Below are 17,708 nucleotides of genomic sequence, written 5' to 3' on the forward strand. Positions count from 1 at the left end.
TTTGTATGTCTAAGAACATCTTCTGTATTTTCCACAGTATGCATCCGATGAAGTGAGCTGTAGCTCACGAAAGCTTATGCTCAAATAAATTGGTTAGTCTCTAAGGTGCCACAAGTACTCCTTTTCTTTTTGCAAATACAGACTAACACGGCTGTTACTCTGAAACAAATCTGAAGTATTGTCCCAAATTGAAGTTTTACAATGAATTGATAAATTAAACAGTAATAAGTCACTAGGACCAAATGATATTTACTCAAAAGTTCTGAAGGAACTCAAATATGAAATTGCAGAACTACTCACTGTAGTATGTAACCTATTACTGAAATCTGTCTCTATATCAGATGACTGGAAGGTAGTTCATATTGCTAATATTTTAAAATGGCTCCAAAGGAGATCCTGGTGATTACAGGCTGATGACCCTAAGTATAGATTGTGAGATTAAAGGAAAAATTTTCAAAAGTGACTTAGGCGACTAAGTCCTATTTTCAAAAGGCATTTAGGATCCTAAGTCTTATTGAAATCTGGCACTTCTCAGGGCCAGATTTTTAAAGGTATCTAGGTGCCTAAAGATGCAGATAGGTACTTAATGGAATTTTCAAAAGCACCCATGTGCATAACTGCTATCAATTTAAAGAAATGTTTCTAGGCTCTGAAAGTTTTACCCTGGTATTGTTTCTCATTGTAAAAAGTCATGATTCAGTCTACCTATATGAATGTCTGTGTTATATTCTATGTAATAATAATTAGTAATTAATTGCTAACAGCTTTTGTAATCACATATAAATCATAGGGCTGAAAAACCACAGTTTATTTAGGAAGTCTTCTGTGTTGAACAAGGGAGGATTTTCAAAGTTAAAAATAATCAGGGCTAATGCAAAAATTACTTGCAACAGTTAAAAAATTTATTGAAAAACAGCAGTAAATAGAATGTTCTTTTTAGCACCCATAAAAGACTACATCTCAGTGAAGTGAGAAGAGAAAGCAGATACTAGAACCCTTATTTTTAAGATGGGGAACTCTTAAGCCACTTAAAATTCTACATTTGTCCAGAACACTTCCTTGTTTTTGGTTCTGTCTGTAGGCACATATAGGAGGATCCTCTGTTCCATTTTCATGTTGCTTATTTAGCTGGCCTTTCTTCAACTGACTGGACTTTTGATGAGACTATTTTGCCATCCACCAGCTCTTCAACAATTGTCTTAACCACTCTAGTTTTAGATGGTTCTAAAAATAAAATATTAATAGTATTATCCATTCAAGATATTAAAATAAAGACTCAAATAACATAAAAAGTTGTGGTCCAGTTAAATAAACATAGGACAGTATGCCTTATGACAGTGTAAACTTTCATGGGAAAAATTATAAATATATATGTGTATATATATAGGACCTTTATTTGTCACTTTGCTGAAATACATAGTGCAGCAGAAAGTTACCTTCAAACATGAAAAAGAGGTTGAAATCTTACCTTTGACAGATAGTGGTGTACATTAAAATCTTTGAGGCTTTTTTTCTTTATAACGAATTACTAATTTTATTTCACCATTTCAGGCTCAATCCTCTGGGTTGTTACTTGTCTCCTGATAACCTCAAGGGGAGTTGAAGGTTCCTAGTACTTCTCAGGAAGCACTCAGCACTTTAAAGAACTGGGTCCTGATTCAGTGCCCAGTGAGGACAATGGGAAACTTTCAATGGGGATTGGATCAGGTCTTCAGTAAGTAATTACTTATACAAATATAAGTTACCAAGATCTGAAGAGTTCTTTTCTGGCAGAGGTAATGCTGTTTGATTTTAAAAAGTGCACTCCTACATCCTTGTAGTTCAAAGACACACTTGAAAATAAAAACAGTAACTTATTTTAATTACCTTTGATTTGAACTCTTGATTCTTGATATTCATAACCTCCAGATCTAAAGCTGCTGTTAAAAATAATTAATAGTCATTAGTTATCTTACAGTACTTTTGGAATTCTAAGAAAATATAATTATTTTGAGAGTTGATGAGAATACTGGTTTTAAAAGCAAGTTTATTGCTATCTTTCTAGAAACAGCATGGCAGGCAATCAGTTTTGTAAGTGATTGGAACTGCTATGTATCATATATATCTGATTGCATTTTTTTGTTGCCAAACAAAAAGGTGAATAATTGATTTCACCAAAATGCTTCACAGGATAAAGATTAAATAAAATAGTTTATCAAATATGGATGTAAGATCAAACTGCTCTTTTATCTTGATTGATAAAATGAAAATTTTCTGTGGTGGATATTCTATTTACTGGAGTCATTTTCAGGTATTTGCAGCTGCACATAATGTACAGTTCTATAATATTTGCAGATGCTGAGACAGAACAGAGAACTGATACAGCAATTTGTTTTCAGTTCACTTAGGTCTATTTCAGTGGGCATTGCAAGGCTCTGACTGATTTCAAAGTGTGTTGAATTAGGTCCTTCGATCCCACAACAGAGCCTTACAAATATTTTTATTTCTGAAGAACATTTAATGAAATGTGCTACTAAGAAATATCCTTCTTAGTAAATATTCTATAGACAAAATACATACAGAGTCCCAAACTTTTAATCTCTCAATGACTTCAAGAAAAGGAGTACTAGTGGCACCTTAGAGACTAACCAATTTATTTGAGCATAAGCTTTCGTGAGCTACAGCTCACTTCATTGGATGCTCAAATAAATTGGTTAGTCTCTAAGATGCCACTAGTACTCCTTTTCTTTTTGTGAATACAGACTCACACGGCTGCTACTCTGAAACCTGTCAATGACTTCAAATCACATTGAAGTCAGTGGATTTAAGAGCACCCTGACTCATCACCTTGCAGGATCAGATTTATAGTGTGATAGAGAAGAAAAAATCCTCCTCTTGAAAAAGAGGATGCTTTCTATGGATCATATTTGAAATGTGGGCTCAATCCTGCAAGGTGTTCAGCACTCATGCAAGGTTATGAAGGCCCTCAGCTTCCACTGAAGTCAGTAGAATTTAATGTAGTTAAGCATTTAACTGGAATGATCTGCACCTTACAGGATTTATCCCTATATGCATGGAACATGGAATAAGATATATTGATGTTTATTTCTTATTTCTAGAGTTCTGTTTTTCAAAATAAATTCATCTAACTGAAATAGTTTTTTCTTCAGGCTGTTTGCTTACCCTCCTTCTCCATCTAGCAGTCGCCTATAGGTCTCAATCTCCATCTCTAGATGTGTCTTGATGCCCAGGAGCTGTTCATATTCTGCATTCTGGCACTCCATTTCATATCTGATCTGCTTTAATTGTTCCTCCAGATTGCTAATCTGAAGCTGAATTTGTGAAAGCTGCGTCCTGTAGTTTCCTTCAGTTTCCGCCAAGGTGCCTTCAAGGGAGCATTTCTATCAGCGCATAACAATGGCATGTTACTGATGAAGCTGAAATGCTTGATTACACACAAGGAAAATTTTCTTTAACAGTGAAAATAATTTATACCAGAGAAGTAGAAAAAATATTTCCCTAATCATAACACTTAATTAGAAATAAAATTACATTTTTTTCTCTATCAGTTTTCAATACCATTAGTTTTTGTGATGAAAATTATTTCTCTGGAATAGTTTTTCCTTTCTTTTCTCTCTTTCTCACTGTAGTTTTCTAGTATTATATTACTAGTTTTATAATGTTTTATTGCTTTATACACTGCTTCTTCTGTAACACTTTTCTCAAACAATGCAAAGTAAAATGTATTAAATTAATTGGATATGCATGTAAAACAATTTTACTTGTATGTTAAGTTTATGAAAATAAGTGAAAGGTCAAAGTGGGAATATAAGAATTTAATCTGTTTGGTGCATGATTATCTGCTATACAGGTGTTTGAAAGAAATTCAGATTTGTTCTTATTGTCGAGATGTTGAAGATAAGTAGTTTGGCTATTGACTGCTCTTCTGAAGAAATCCATAAGAGCCTTTTGAAGTTGTCTTTTCACAGATCAGAATGAATGAAAAATATAGTCACTGAGAGAACATGATAAAACAACTTTATGCCAAAAAGCTGGATGGCATTAAATTTAATATCCTGTTGTTTTTTATTTACATTAATGGTTTATCATATGTAAATATTAAAATACTGATTAGGCCACCAAGGGATTATTCAATATTCAGCATTCCCTATACACATATTCAGTCATTTTACACTTACTTAAAAGGTGGTGGACCATATTCCGTACTGGATTCTTGCCAAAAAAAAAGTTCCATTGAAAGTGGATAAACTTGCATGTGTGTAATGAAGGTGGAATATTGACCTGTAATGCCTCTTTTGAGGCCATGTCTATTACAAAACTTTATAAAGTGTTTTTGAGACTGTTTAAAACAAATCTGTTTATTTTGATTATTCTTTCTAACTAGTCAAACTCACCACTCTTCCTTCTCTATAGACTTTAGTATTTAGTTTAGAATTACAGTTGTTTCTCTGTGCTTAGAATAAATATAGGTGAGCTATCAAAACACGTGTCTATATTAGAAACAATTATATATTAAATGCAAATATGCCCTTACATAATGCCAAAGTAGTGGATAAAGCTATTATGCACACTGTAAATGTTTTTAATAAGAATTTTGAATTATAAAAGTTACCTTAAGTGGCAGCTGTTACAAACCTTGGCCAGAAGGGCTTGTAGCTCAATGTCCAGGGTTTGGAGAGTATGTTTGATCTCAGTTATTTCATGCCTGGCTGAGTCTGCTGCACCAGCATCATCATAGATTTGTTGCTGCAGCTGTTGACTCTGGAAAAGTCATAATACAATATAATGAATACGGTGTGATGAAACAAATCTTTGGATTTGAATATGCTTTCAGAAAACGTATCAATCATATTGTTACCATTTTATTAAATTGTTCTTCGGCCTCCCTACGATTTTGCTCAGCAAGGCATTCATACTGCGCTCTCATGTCATTCAGAATCTTTGTTAGATCAACTCCTGGAGCAGCATTAATTTCTACATTCACTTCACCTGTAGAGCCACGCTGGAAGCTTTTCATTTCCTGGTTAAATGAAAGACAAGGAGATTTTAATTTTAAATATATTGCAACTGCAGAAGCAGGGAAAAATTAAATAACTGAAATCAGTAAGTGTCAAAATCTGAATGTTTTGAAATAGTAAATTGACCATAAACCATTTCACTTTTAAACCACTTTTAAATGGAAAGACTCTCATTGACTTCAGTGGGAGTTGGACTGGGACCTATATTTGCAAAAGGAAGGCAAAGATCTTACTTCCTCATGGTTCTTCTTAAGATACACTAGCTCCTCAGTCAGGCTTTCAAGCTGTGCTTCCAGGTTGGATCTTGTCACAGTCAGGTCATCTAGGACTCTACGCAGACTATTAATGTCAGCTTCAATACTTTGGTAAAGGAAAAGCTCATTTTCATACCTTTAAAGTGTTAGGAGAATTTTGAGAATATAATCAGATCAGAAAGAAAAAAAATCTATTTTTCCTTGCAAGAAAAATATTTGATATTAATAAAGCAGAATTTCATTAGAGAAGATGTGAGAATAATGCATTTTTATTATCTGTTTATTTTATATTCTGGTTTTTATGATTTGGCAAAAGTTTTAATAGTTTTTTTAAAATTAAAAATATAGCTCTATTGCATATAATAGTTATAAAATTGATTTTAATATTATTATCATTTTTGGAATAATACTTCAGATTTCTTTTAATACTAAAAAGTGTAGAGAAAAGTGTCTAAGGACCATATGAGATGATCAGTTTGTAAGCAGCAAACAATGGTGAGTTCTGCTTAAAAACAAATGGCATGAGGTGGCCCAAGTTGTTACTACCCCATCATTACTAACTGGTTTTCACTGAACTCACTTAAGTCTGAAGTCATCAGCAGCAAGCTTGGCATTGTCAATCTGCAAGACTATCTTGGCATTGTCAATAGTTGCAGAGATGATCTGGATAAATAGAAAGATAGATAAGGAAAGAGGCAATATTTATATGACTACTATGAAAATATTCTTTGCATTTAATTTTGAGGCATTTAATTTTGGGCAAATTTAGAGGCTAACATGAAAAATGCAGATTTAAAAAATAATTTGTTTATATGCAGTTTAAACATAGTGGGAGATATGATTTCTTTCCCTTTTTTTAAAATTAAGTATTTCCTTTCCACGTTAACAAATTAATTTTCATGCATAAACAGTAAAAAAACTAAACATTCTTAATAATAAAATAGATACTTTTATAGTCATATTAAATTAACAAGAATGTGTGTGAAAAATCAGTTGGTAGAAATATTACATCTTAAAGTCTATTGCTTTAAGTATTCTTAATGTCAACAGAAAATGATAAATGTCTGAAACTAAGCTGAGCAGAATTTCTCATTTGGTAATAACTCATGCACTACTTGTGAGTTATAGTTTAACACAAGATATGGTTACAAGGTGCATACCATTGTAAAGTGCTGAAAAATTATTTATTACCTGATTCTTAAGATCTTCAATTATCTGGTAATATTTGCTGTAATCACAGCGTAACCCAGCAGCAGCAGGATCATGTTTCTCATACCACAGCCGGATTTTATGTTCAAGATCAGCATTTGCCTCCTCCAGAGCACGCACCATATCCAGGTAGTTAGCTAGGCGGTCATTAAGGTTCTGCATGGTTTCCTTTTCGCCACCAGACAGAAGGCTGCCATCAGCTCCACCAAAGGCCCCACTAAAGCCTCCACTATAGCCACTACCCAAGCCTCGAAATGAGCTACTGCGGTAGGCATTTCCGTAGCCTCCTCCAACTGATACACTACCAAACCCACCACTATAGCCTCCACCAAAGCCACCACCTGCTCCCCTTCCTAATCCACTCCCTAATCCAACACCGGATCCCCCAGCCAAACCACATACACTCCCACTACCAAAGCTTCTCCCTATGCTGGAGACTCTGACTGATCCACCACCTCCACCAAATGAGGAAACCTGGCTGGATCCACTAGCAATACAAAGAGACATAGTTTTTTAGTGGTGGTCTGAGTTGTTAAAGTGTAACAAAGGCATCAAAGTAGAGTGAGAGAATGTCTTGGCTAGGCAGTTCCTTTACCTTTTTATACAGAATTATTAGGGTGTTTCTTTCTGGATTCCTCCTACCTATGGCAAAATATTTTTTTTGCCAACTCAGCATAGTGTTAGCCATGATTGGATGATTTCTCCTCATTAGCATTTAAATCAATGGTGACCGTTCATGTAAAGAGGTTAGTGCCCTGAAGATGTTTGTTATATCAGGAATAGAGAAGGGTGGAACAAAGCGAAAGAATCATTATTACATTTTAATCATAGATGAGTAATTCCTTTGCTTCTTCCAGACCTCAGGCATAACTCTCATAATTCCCCAAGAAGATAGAGCAAAATTTCAAGTGATATATTTTTATCATTCTTACCACCAAACTTATCATTTCTCTCTTTGATAAATTAATAGGGCTGTCAAGCGATTACAAAAATTAATCACGATTAATTGCACTATTAATAACAGAATACCATTTATTTAAATATTTTTGGATGTTTTCTACATTTTCAAATATATTGATTTCAATTACAACACACAATACAAAGTGTACAGTGCTCACTTCATATTTATTTTTGATTACAAGTACTTGCACTGTAAAAAAACAAAAGAAATAGTATTTTTCAGTTCACCTAATACAAGTACTGTAGTGCAATCTCTTTATCATGAAAGTTGAACTTACTAATGTAGAATTATGTACAAAAAATAACTGCATTAAAAAATAAAACAGTGTAAAGCTTTAGAGCCTGAAGTCCACTCAGTCCTACTTCTTGTTCAGTCAATCGCTCAGACAAACACGGTTGGTTACATTTGCAGGAGATAATGCTGCCTGCTTCTTGTTTACAGTGTCACCTGAAAATGAGAACAGGTATTCTCATGGCACTGTTGTAGCTGGCATCACAAGTATTTACGTGCCAGAAGCGCTAAAGATTCATATGTCCCTTGATGCTTCAAGCACCATTCCAGAGGACATGCGTCCATGCTGATGACAGGTTCTGCTTGATAACAATCCAGAGCAGTGCGGACTGATGCATGTTCATTTTCATTTTCTGAGTCAGGTGCCACCAGCAGAAGGTTGATTTTCTTTTTTGGTGGTTTAGGTTCTGTAGTTTCCTCAACGGAGTGTTGGTCTTTTAAGACTTTTGAAAGCATGCTCCACATCCACACCTCATCCTTCTCAGATTTTGGAAGGCACTTCAGATTCTTAAACCTTGGGTCGAATGCTGTAGCTATATTTCAAAATCTCACATTGATAACTTCTTTGCGTTTTCTCAAATCTGCAGTGAAAGTGTTCTTAAAACGAACAACACATGCTGGGTCATCATCCGAGACTGCTATAATATGAAATATATGGCAGAATGCGGGTAAAACAGACCAGGGGATATACAATTCCCCCTAATGAGTTCAGTCACAAACTTAATTAACGCATTATTTTTTTAACGAGCATAATCAGCATGGATGTATGTCCTCTGGAATGGTGGCCAAAGCATGTAGGGGCATACGAATTTTTAGCATATCTGTCCCGGAAATACCTTGCAATGCCGGCTACAAAAGTGCCATGCAAATGCCTGTTCTCACTTTCTGGTAACATTGTAAATAAGAAGAGGGCAGCATTGTCTCCTGAAAATGTAAACAAACTTGTTTGTCTTAGCTATTGGCTGAACAAGAAGTAGGACTGGGTGGACTTGTAGGCTCTGAAGTTTTACACTGTTTTGTTTTTGAGTGCAGTTTTGTAACCAAAAACAATAAATCTACATTTGTAAATTGCACGTTCACCACACAGAGATTGCACTACAGTACTTGTATGAGGTGAATTGAAAAATACTATTTCTTTTGTTTATCTTTTACAATGCAAATATTTGTAATCAAGAATAATATACATTTTGATTTCAATTACAACACAGAATACAATATATATGAAAATGTAGAAAAACATCCAAAATATTTAATAAATTTCAATTGGTATTCTGTTGTTTAACAGTGTGATTAAAACTGCGAGTAATCGCGATTAATTTTTTTGAGTTAACTGCAATTAATCGACAGCCCTAATAATAAATAAAAGTGCCATTAGTCCCAATGTTTGTTTGATTTGCATGCGGTTTTCCTTCTTAACTGTTGTTCAGGTGGGATCTTCTTAATATTTCTAAGTATGAGCTACTTCAAGACTTTCAGTAAATTTGGGGGCCGACTAAGGGCCTTACATAGGTTCTTCAAATTTGCCTTTACTAATAAAATCATCACCATTATTATCATCTATAATTTTATTTTAGAGTGCCTTCCTGCAGAAGCAGTTTGTGTATTGCATGATATTTGAACACATTAAAATATTAATCCATTATTATTAAATTTGACCTCTTAAAATTTAAATGAATAAAATGTAAGCATATCCTGGAATTCCCGATGCTTAATTTTTTCTTAGGAGAGGTGGAGAGTGTGGTCAGATATTGGCTGCATATGTCCCAGCTCTGCGTAGATAGAGGAGATAACAGACCTCAATTAAACTGCCCAATAAATCCACCGACTCAGTTTTTAGTGAGGCACCTGGCCAGGTTTATTGTCAATGAGGCACGGTCCTAGTATCCTGCAGACTCTACAGGACCACTAACACATGTATGCCTGTTACAAAGGACCAGATCGGTGAATGGCGGGACTTTCCGCTCCCCACAAGGCCAGACAAAGACATTCCCTCTGAGATACATCTTTATACCCCAGTACAAACAAGTTATGTATTACCTCTCTGATATAGTTAGGTGCCACACTCTGATGTGAGTTACTGCCCCCTCTGACGTAGCTAACCACAACCCATTACCTCGTACCTGTTGGTTTGATTAAAACATCTCTGTCCATCATGCTGTCATCCTGACCTTATTTTTAAAATGGATCAGCGTGTTCCTGTTATCTTTTGGGGAAAGTGTTGTGTGACAGGGTCGGGCCAGATTGCTATAGGAGAGTAATAGAAGGCAGATATATTAGCCCCAGGCTAAGTAGGTCCCTTTTCCCTGGGTAAGGTAACAGGGAAGGTTCCAGAACAATCAGGAAGCTTCTGGAGACAATTAAGTCAGGCTGATTAGAATACCTGCAGCCAATCAAGAAGCTGCTAGAATCAATTAAGGCAGGCTAATCAGGGCAACTGGGTTTTAAAAAGGAGCTCACTTCAGTTTGTGGTGTGTGTGTGTGAGGAGCTGGGAGCAAGAGGCACGAGGAGCTGAGAGTGAGAACGCGGACTGTTGGAGGACTGAGGTGTACAAGCATTATCAGACACCAGGAGGAAGGTCCTGTGGTGAGGATAAAGAAGGTGTTGGGAGGAGGCCATGGGGAAGTAGCCCAGGGAGTTGTAGCTGTCGCACAGCTGTTCCAGGAGGCACTCTAGACAGCTGCATTCCACAGGGCCCTGGGCTGGAACCCGGAGTAGAGGGCGGGCCCGGGTTCCTTCCAAATCCTCCCAACTCCTGGTCAGACACAGGAGGAGTCGACCTGGACTGTGAATTCAGAAAAACGGCCAATCTGAGGGCTGCCGTGAAGCTCCAAGGCGAGCAAATCCGCCAATAAGCGCAAGACCCAACAAGGTAGCGCAGGAACTTTGTCACAGTTGGTATCGAGGTGTTCTGATACCACCTTTCTGGAATGTGTTTGTGTATATATTCTTGTGCCTATCACTGCTTAGGAAAGTGTGTTTCTGCAATACCAGCCCTGTTCTTGGCAGATTCTGTGAGCAGGGCCTGCTTCTTGCTTACAACTTAACTTTGCTTTATATCAGCAAAGTTTTGACCACTCCTTTAGCTCAGGCCTCTGATACAAGGGCTTATGTTTCAGGCCCTTTTCCTACTACAGAGAGATTTGGAGCTGGGAATTTTATCAGGACTGCTCAGTAGATAAAAATGTAGAGTCAATTAAAGTAATCTCCTCTGCAGAATTCGCCCCAATTCAGAAATCAGTTACTCAGGCACTTACCTTTAAAACATGAGTAAGTCCATCCTTGTCCTCTGAAGCACTTGAGCACATTCTTGAATCTGCTAACAGTTAAGACTGTGCTTAAGTTCCTGGCTGAACAGGGATGGATTTACATGCTTAAATTGAAGCATGTGGTTAATTGCTTTGCTGAATTGGGCCAACATGCAGTATGTATGCATGAATTATTTTGGATTTTGTACCAACCTTTTAGCTTAAAATCCAGTGAATGCTAGGTACACTGAGTTGATTTGAGGATGATCTTTGTAATAACTGAGGGAGTGGATAATTTACATGGTTGTTTAAATGTTCTGTCGTTTAATAAATGGAGGTTCCTTTTGCATGTCATTTATTTTAATTGGTTGAGGTAATGAGGCTACTAGTATAGCTCACTCTTAGATGCCTGTGCAAATCCTTTCTTTGGATCCCAGGGTCATTGTGCAGTTGACTGAAGTTCAGAGTATTTGTGTGTAACATGTAGGTGACTTTGTGTTGAGCAGTGTTATGTTTAATAGATCATGACAAGAAGGTGAAAAGATAATGCTTTGTCTGCCATTCTCTCAACTGGGGAGATGCTTTTCACCACTTTCTCTTGTGTTAATGGTCTTTTTCAAATGAACATGTATACTTATTTTTTTAAACTTATATTTTATTGTTTTTAGATACTTAGAAAAAATAATTAAAATATAAAATTAGTCTATTTAAACTGAACAAAATACTGTATAACCTTTTGTCACTTTTGTATTGAGCTTTAAACAAAAATAGCTTTGTCAATTCACACCTGACCTTTGGAGCAATACCAGTAAATGATATACATTAGAGAAAGATTTTACTCTAATGCTAAAAGAACCAAAACACTTTCCAGCTTTCTGTACAGTGGGAGGGGAAAGATGTCCAGTCCCAGCTTCTGGCAGTCGGAGGTATATGGAACCCTAGAGCATGGGGTTGCATCCTAGACCATCCTAGACCATTGATGGACCTATCTTCCACAAATTTATCTAATACTTTTTTGAACCCAGTTATAATTTAGGCCTTCACAACATCCCCTGACAACTAGTTCCATAGGTTGATTGTGCATTCTGTGAAAGAAGTACTTCCTTTTGTTTGTTCTAAACCTTCTGCCTATTAATTTCATTGGGTGACCTCTTGTTCTTGTTATGAGAACCTTTTCCACACCATTCATGACTTTATAGACCTCTGTCATATCCCCCCTTAGTCGTCTCTTTTCTGAGCTGAACAGTCCCAGTCTTCTAACTTCTCCTCATATAGAAGTTATTCCATACCCCTAATCATTTTTGTTGCCCTTCTCTGTACTTTTTCTAATTCTAATGCATCTTTTTTGAGATGGGGTGATCAGAACTACAAGCAGTGTTCAAGGTATGGGCGTAGCATAGATTTTTATACTGACATTACATTATTTTCTGTCATATTATCTTTCCCTTTCCTAATGCTTTTTTAACTGTTGCTGCACGTTGAGAGGATGTTTTCACAGAATTATCCACGATGACTCCAAGATCTTTTTCTTGAGTGGTAACAGGTACTTTACACCCCATCATTTTATATGTATAGTTGGGATTATGTTCTCCAATATGCATTATTTTACACTTATCAACACTGGATTTCATCGGGGGCCATTGTGTTGCCCAGTCACCCAGTTTTGTGAGATCGCTTTTGTAATTTATCGCAATCTGCTTTGGATTTAATTATTTTGAGTAATTTTGTATTGTCTGAAAATGTTGCCATCTCACTGTTTACTCCCTTTTCCAGATCATTTATGAATATGTTGAACATATGATAATCTGATAGCCATATCATAACAGATGATGAAATGATAACTCCTAGTTTCAAGTGACTGAAGATAATGTAGACTAACACTTTGGTCTCAAGTATTTGAATAATGAATTACTCAGATAGCTGTGTCTTACTGTGTGTTAAACTACCGCACTAGCAGTATTTCTTTACAACAGTGTCATCAAAGAACATTGATGACACTTCAGATTAATGGGATCAGAAAGGCCCATTCTTATCTTTAGATGGGCAGGTGTGCAGGAAAAGGGACACTTGATTGTTGTATTGTGAATAGCGAAGAGTGGAACTCAGTTTTTACTAAGTGAACTTGGAAGTGGCAGGGCTTAGTCTCTTGGTGGCAGATAGGCTAAAGAAAGAGTTATCTGGTCTCTAATGGCTTAAATGTCACAACCCTTACTTGGCCACACAAGGAAGTAAGCGGGAGTAAGGCCCATATTTATTCCCTTCTGTGGCCCCGCTTTGATTATGATGTTGGCTGTGGTGAAGATAACAGGGGTTAGTGGCCCCATACTCCCTAGTTTGGGGAAATGTGTGGGGAAGGGACAAAGAAGGATGGAATGTGGGAGGAGCCTTTGCTCTGGTCCCTCCCACCTTCAGCCAGAGTAGCTGGCTAGGTGCACAGCAGGGAGTAAGCTGCTTCATGAAAAGTAATTTACACCCTCTCTCATCCCCTTTCCCTCCTTGATCTGTGGGTGGGGCAGTGCTCTGAAGTAAATGATAATGTAGTGCACAATCTTGTAGTGAAATGGCAAAAATTGTTGAAATCCTGCTATGACAATTACTTCCTAAAACAGGCATTGGCTAATGAAAAAGATGTCACAACTACACAAAGTGTTTCTTTCTCTAAAGATATCGTTTAACTGGATTCCTACTCTTGATTCGTAGGTCCTCAGCACAGGATAGGCTGGAGCATCTTTCAGATCAATCAAAATATTGCATCCCAATTCTTTTCTGACCATGGTTAGCTAAAGAGCTCCCCATTGGAAGTGCAACCAGGTTGTAGTTGTCTTTCACCCTTACAGACCTTGGCTTTGGAAAATATTTCTATATACCTTGATTGGTTTGCCATCTTCTTCAGTGCCCAAGGGTAGCTTCTTGGAGCAGCAGTCTTCTTTGATGTTTTTAGCTGCATAGTCAAAGTAATCTGTGAGTTGTTGGCTCTTCTAGGAAGCGAGGAGGGTGTTTTTGGACATCATGGTTTATGTGCAGCAATCGTTTTGTAGTGTGAAGGGAAACATCTAATTTAAGAGGCGAACCTTATGTACTGCAAAAAGTGTGCAGGTAGTGTATTTTATTTATTTTTTTATTTAGTTAGCCTTAACTTTCTTTTTTGTTTCTTTTTGCCATTCCTATGTAGAGAACATCTTCCTGGCAAGACATAGAAATTTCTGACAGCAAAAGGTAAGTGTAAACATTTATATCTTTGCTGGTTTTTATATCTTTTTGAATGCTAGTAACTTTGAATACTTACATTACATTACCAACGTTGCCTTTTACTTAGTTTTGTACTCTGGATATTTTGAGTAAATTGTTTTGCACTATATGGGCTAAAAATAGTGGCATGTTAGTTGCTAGCTGCTCTGGTCAAATGGTCGTCACTGGTGCCTTTTGTTGCTGCTTTCTAAGAGTATGGTAACTGACTGAGTGTGGCTGGTGGTGTTGTAGCTGCTCCATACTATACTATACAAGTTTATACTAATATTTCTTCTGATGTCATAGTGACGGTTTTGATGATAGTATCCAGTTTAGGAAAAAATGTAAATGTAGATACACTGCAAAAATTATTCAATGGAACAACAGCAAATAAACTAAACTCTAAGTTACTGTGTTTTGATTTTTACAGCAACCATAATTCTGCTTTTGTGTGTGTATATGGTATTTCTTATTCCTTTATATTGGGTAATATTTACACCTAAATGCATGTACATTTGGGGGAAAGGGGATGAAAAGTGGCTACATTTTCCCCATCAAAAGGGAGATACTGGTAAGAGTGGGAAGAGATTATGGCCTCAGGTTTCTCTCATATGAAAAAGAGATGATGGGAGTGGAAGAGGAAGACCATGAGTGGTGGCCTCCATTATTAAGAGGTGCTATTCAGATTAAATTTCCCTCTTGAAGAATTCCTGTCTGAAGAAGGTCAAGGTGGGATTTGGGTCTGTACCCTTGAAGATAATCGAAGGTGATGGTGAAGGGTAGTGGAGTTGATGGAGTTAATTCTAGCATTGGATGCTGCTGCAAGCTGCTGTTGTTGTGTTTATGTGTGGTGAACAGGATAGAGGGATGTCATTCTAGAAGTGGCCTCATAAAATGTGGATAAACATTCGTAATCTATATGCTTATCAGAACTGAGACTAAATTCTAAATATTTTGAGTTTCTCTCTCTGCTGGTATTAACAAGTGAGGTACAGAGTTTCACAGTTTAATGTAACTATAGTTGTGACCAAATATATAACTTGTAATAGTAAAAAAGTTTATTGAAATAGACTAGCAAATGAAATTAGAATATCAGAATATACTTTTTAGTTTCCATTAAAGAATATTTTCCAATTAAGTAGAAAAATGAGAAACTCTTGGTGTAATTCTGATTTTAAAAATAGAAATTATTTCCTCAGACCACTCAGGATGCTGCACCTGTTCGGGAGATTTCCTCCTTTCTTGACTCTTGGTTTTGACACCTGTAAAAGGATCACCTGTGCAATCTTGATGCTGTTTATTTAGTTGGCTTTTCTTCAAAAAGTCACAAGGGAACATATTTTCACGATGGAATATAAATCCCTATCAGAATAATTATACATGAAGCAAAGGTGTATTGTATTTTGAATTATGAAAACTGGTGTGACAACTATTACATACCTTGGCAAGTTGGGACTAGAGCTCTAATTCCAGTGCATCAAGAGTGCCTCTTAGTCTTGTTATTTCACTCTTTCTTGAGCTTTGTTGATCAACATTGGCAGAAATCACTTGTTGCAGGGCTCCATACTGTAATACCACAATCAAATAAAAATAAAATGTTAGTTAATGAAATAAAATCAGTGTTTCATATACTTGCTATACCTTCCAAATAATGCCATTTTTACCTGAGAGTTGAACTGTTCTTCTGTCTCTCTGTGATTCTTTTGTGCAAGGGCTTCATACCGTGCTGTCATGTCATTTAGTCAGATAAACTCTTGGAGCTGCATCCATTTCAACATTGATATCACCACTAGTAACCCTTTGAAAACTTTTTAGTTTCTGGAGAAGACGAAACCAGGAGGACTTTAATAACACAGTGAGGTAACACTATAAGATATGAAAAAATGATCACCACCTGGAATAAGTTTAACACAGCCCCGACTGTATCCACAAAGTGAGACTGTCTTTGGATCATTTGATCTAGGCCATGATTCAGTGAGGTATTTAAGTACCTGCTTACTTACATGAGTAATCCCATTGACACGTTCTCTGAGCCTGGGTCTACACTATGAGCTGGGGTGTGATTTCCCTGCTCATGTATGCTTACTCGCAGTAGATCGCTTTGACCTAGCATGGGTATAAATAGCAATATTGCTGTGGTAGCATGGGTAGCGGCAGTTTGAGGCACAACTCCTTCCAAAGCTGGAACCACCACTAAAGTCTAGGCCACTAGATGTTCTAAGAGGTCCACCACTACCACTCGACTGATTGAAGAAAGGCATGAGAATAGAGACAGATATGGCATTAAAACAGAAGTGGGACCTGCCCCAGTATATCAGACGGTGTATCAGCCAGGCAGATTTTTAGCCTGTATATGTGTAATTAACAGAGGTTTTCATTCCTGAATTTTGTCTCCTCGTAGCAAAATGTAGTTTGACAAGTTAATGTCTATTATCTACAATTGGGCAATTTTTTTCTAATGTTTTTGCTAACTTTATTAAGTACACTTTCATAGAAATATGTTCTTAAGATATTTGTTATGCCAAGGATTGTTATGGCAGTAGGTAGAGTAGAGAAAAACTTATTTCACTATTCTTTTAATCTTTTATTTTGATGAGCAATCTTTTTCCCCTTTTAACTTTAGCTCTGCCACATTCTCTTCATCTTTCACACCTCATAATTTCAACAGGAAACAGAACAAAACTTAGAATGACATATCTGAACAGCACTGCTACCTGGATTATTAGTTTTGCATTTTTTATTTTTAGCAAAGAAAGGAACATCAGATCCGTTGTCATTGTTTGACTCAAAGACATAATTTAGCCAATGCACAGATTTCTTCTTAAGTTATTTTTAAACAAATTTGGTACTAAAACCTGAGCTGTGCATTTGCTCCACAGAAGCCTGCCAGTGAAAGTCCTGGCATGGGGGGGGGGGCGCGGAATGGAATTCACTAAAGCAAAAAGTTCTTTCTAATTTGGGATTTATAAGAGGCTGAGATATTGCCTGGTAAATTCATTTTATAATCTGAGCTCACTGGAATTCTTTAGCAAATATTGATTGTAAAAGAGGATTTCACTGGTTGTTGCAATAAATCATCTAGTTTATTTTGTGTTGCAGCTATCAATGCATTTAATAATAATAATAATTAATAAAATATGTATATAGTGATTTTGTGTAAGGGGCTGCTTCCTGACTTTGAACTTGTCTCAGGAAGGATTACTAGCATTGTAAGAAAAAATTGGTGCATAAAACAAATACCACAACTTTTGTCTATTTAACAGTTTTTCAAAGAGATTTACAATACCTGGTGCAGTTTTTCATTTTTTCTACCACAAGCACAATAAACATTTTCCCAGCTGAAATTGTATGTTGATTATGAAAATGAAACTTAAGATCACAGTGGAAGTTCAGTTTGGGAGAAATTCTCAAAAAGTAATATGGAACGGATGATCAAGTGTCCTCTTTTTAAAAAGAGTAAGTCATTGCAAATTGAAATGTGCTATTATAACCAGTGCATGA

General features: G+C 36.5%; 1 protein-coding gene across 1 annotated transcript; it reads right to left on the reverse strand.

Annotated features, from left to right (window-relative positions):
* Nucleotides 1-1,120: 1,120 nt before the first annotated feature.
* Nucleotides 1,121-6,988, reverse strand: LOC141978475 (keratin, type I cytoskeletal 27-like). Its single transcript, XM_074940615.1, has 9 exons — nt 6,464-6,988; nt 5,853-5,935; nt 5,252-5,408; nt 4,859-5,020; nt 4,636-4,761; nt 3,163-3,380; nt 1,867-1,919; nt 1,739-1,781; nt 1,121-1,244 (listed from the first exon to the last, which is right to left on the reverse strand). The coding sequence occupies exons 1-9, from the start codon at nt 6,986-6,988 to the stop codon at nt 1,121-1,123; spliced, it is 1,491 nt and encodes a 496-aa protein (XP_074796716.1).
* Nucleotides 6,989-17,708: the final 10,720 nt, after the last annotated feature.

The sequence above is a fragment of the Natator depressus genome, chromosome 27 (assembly GCF_965152275.1).
Source record: "Natator depressus isolate rNatDep1 chromosome 27, rNatDep2.hap1, whole genome shotgun sequence".
NCBI classification, from domain to species: domain Eukaryota; kingdom Metazoa; phylum Chordata; order Testudines; family Cheloniidae; genus Natator; species Natator depressus.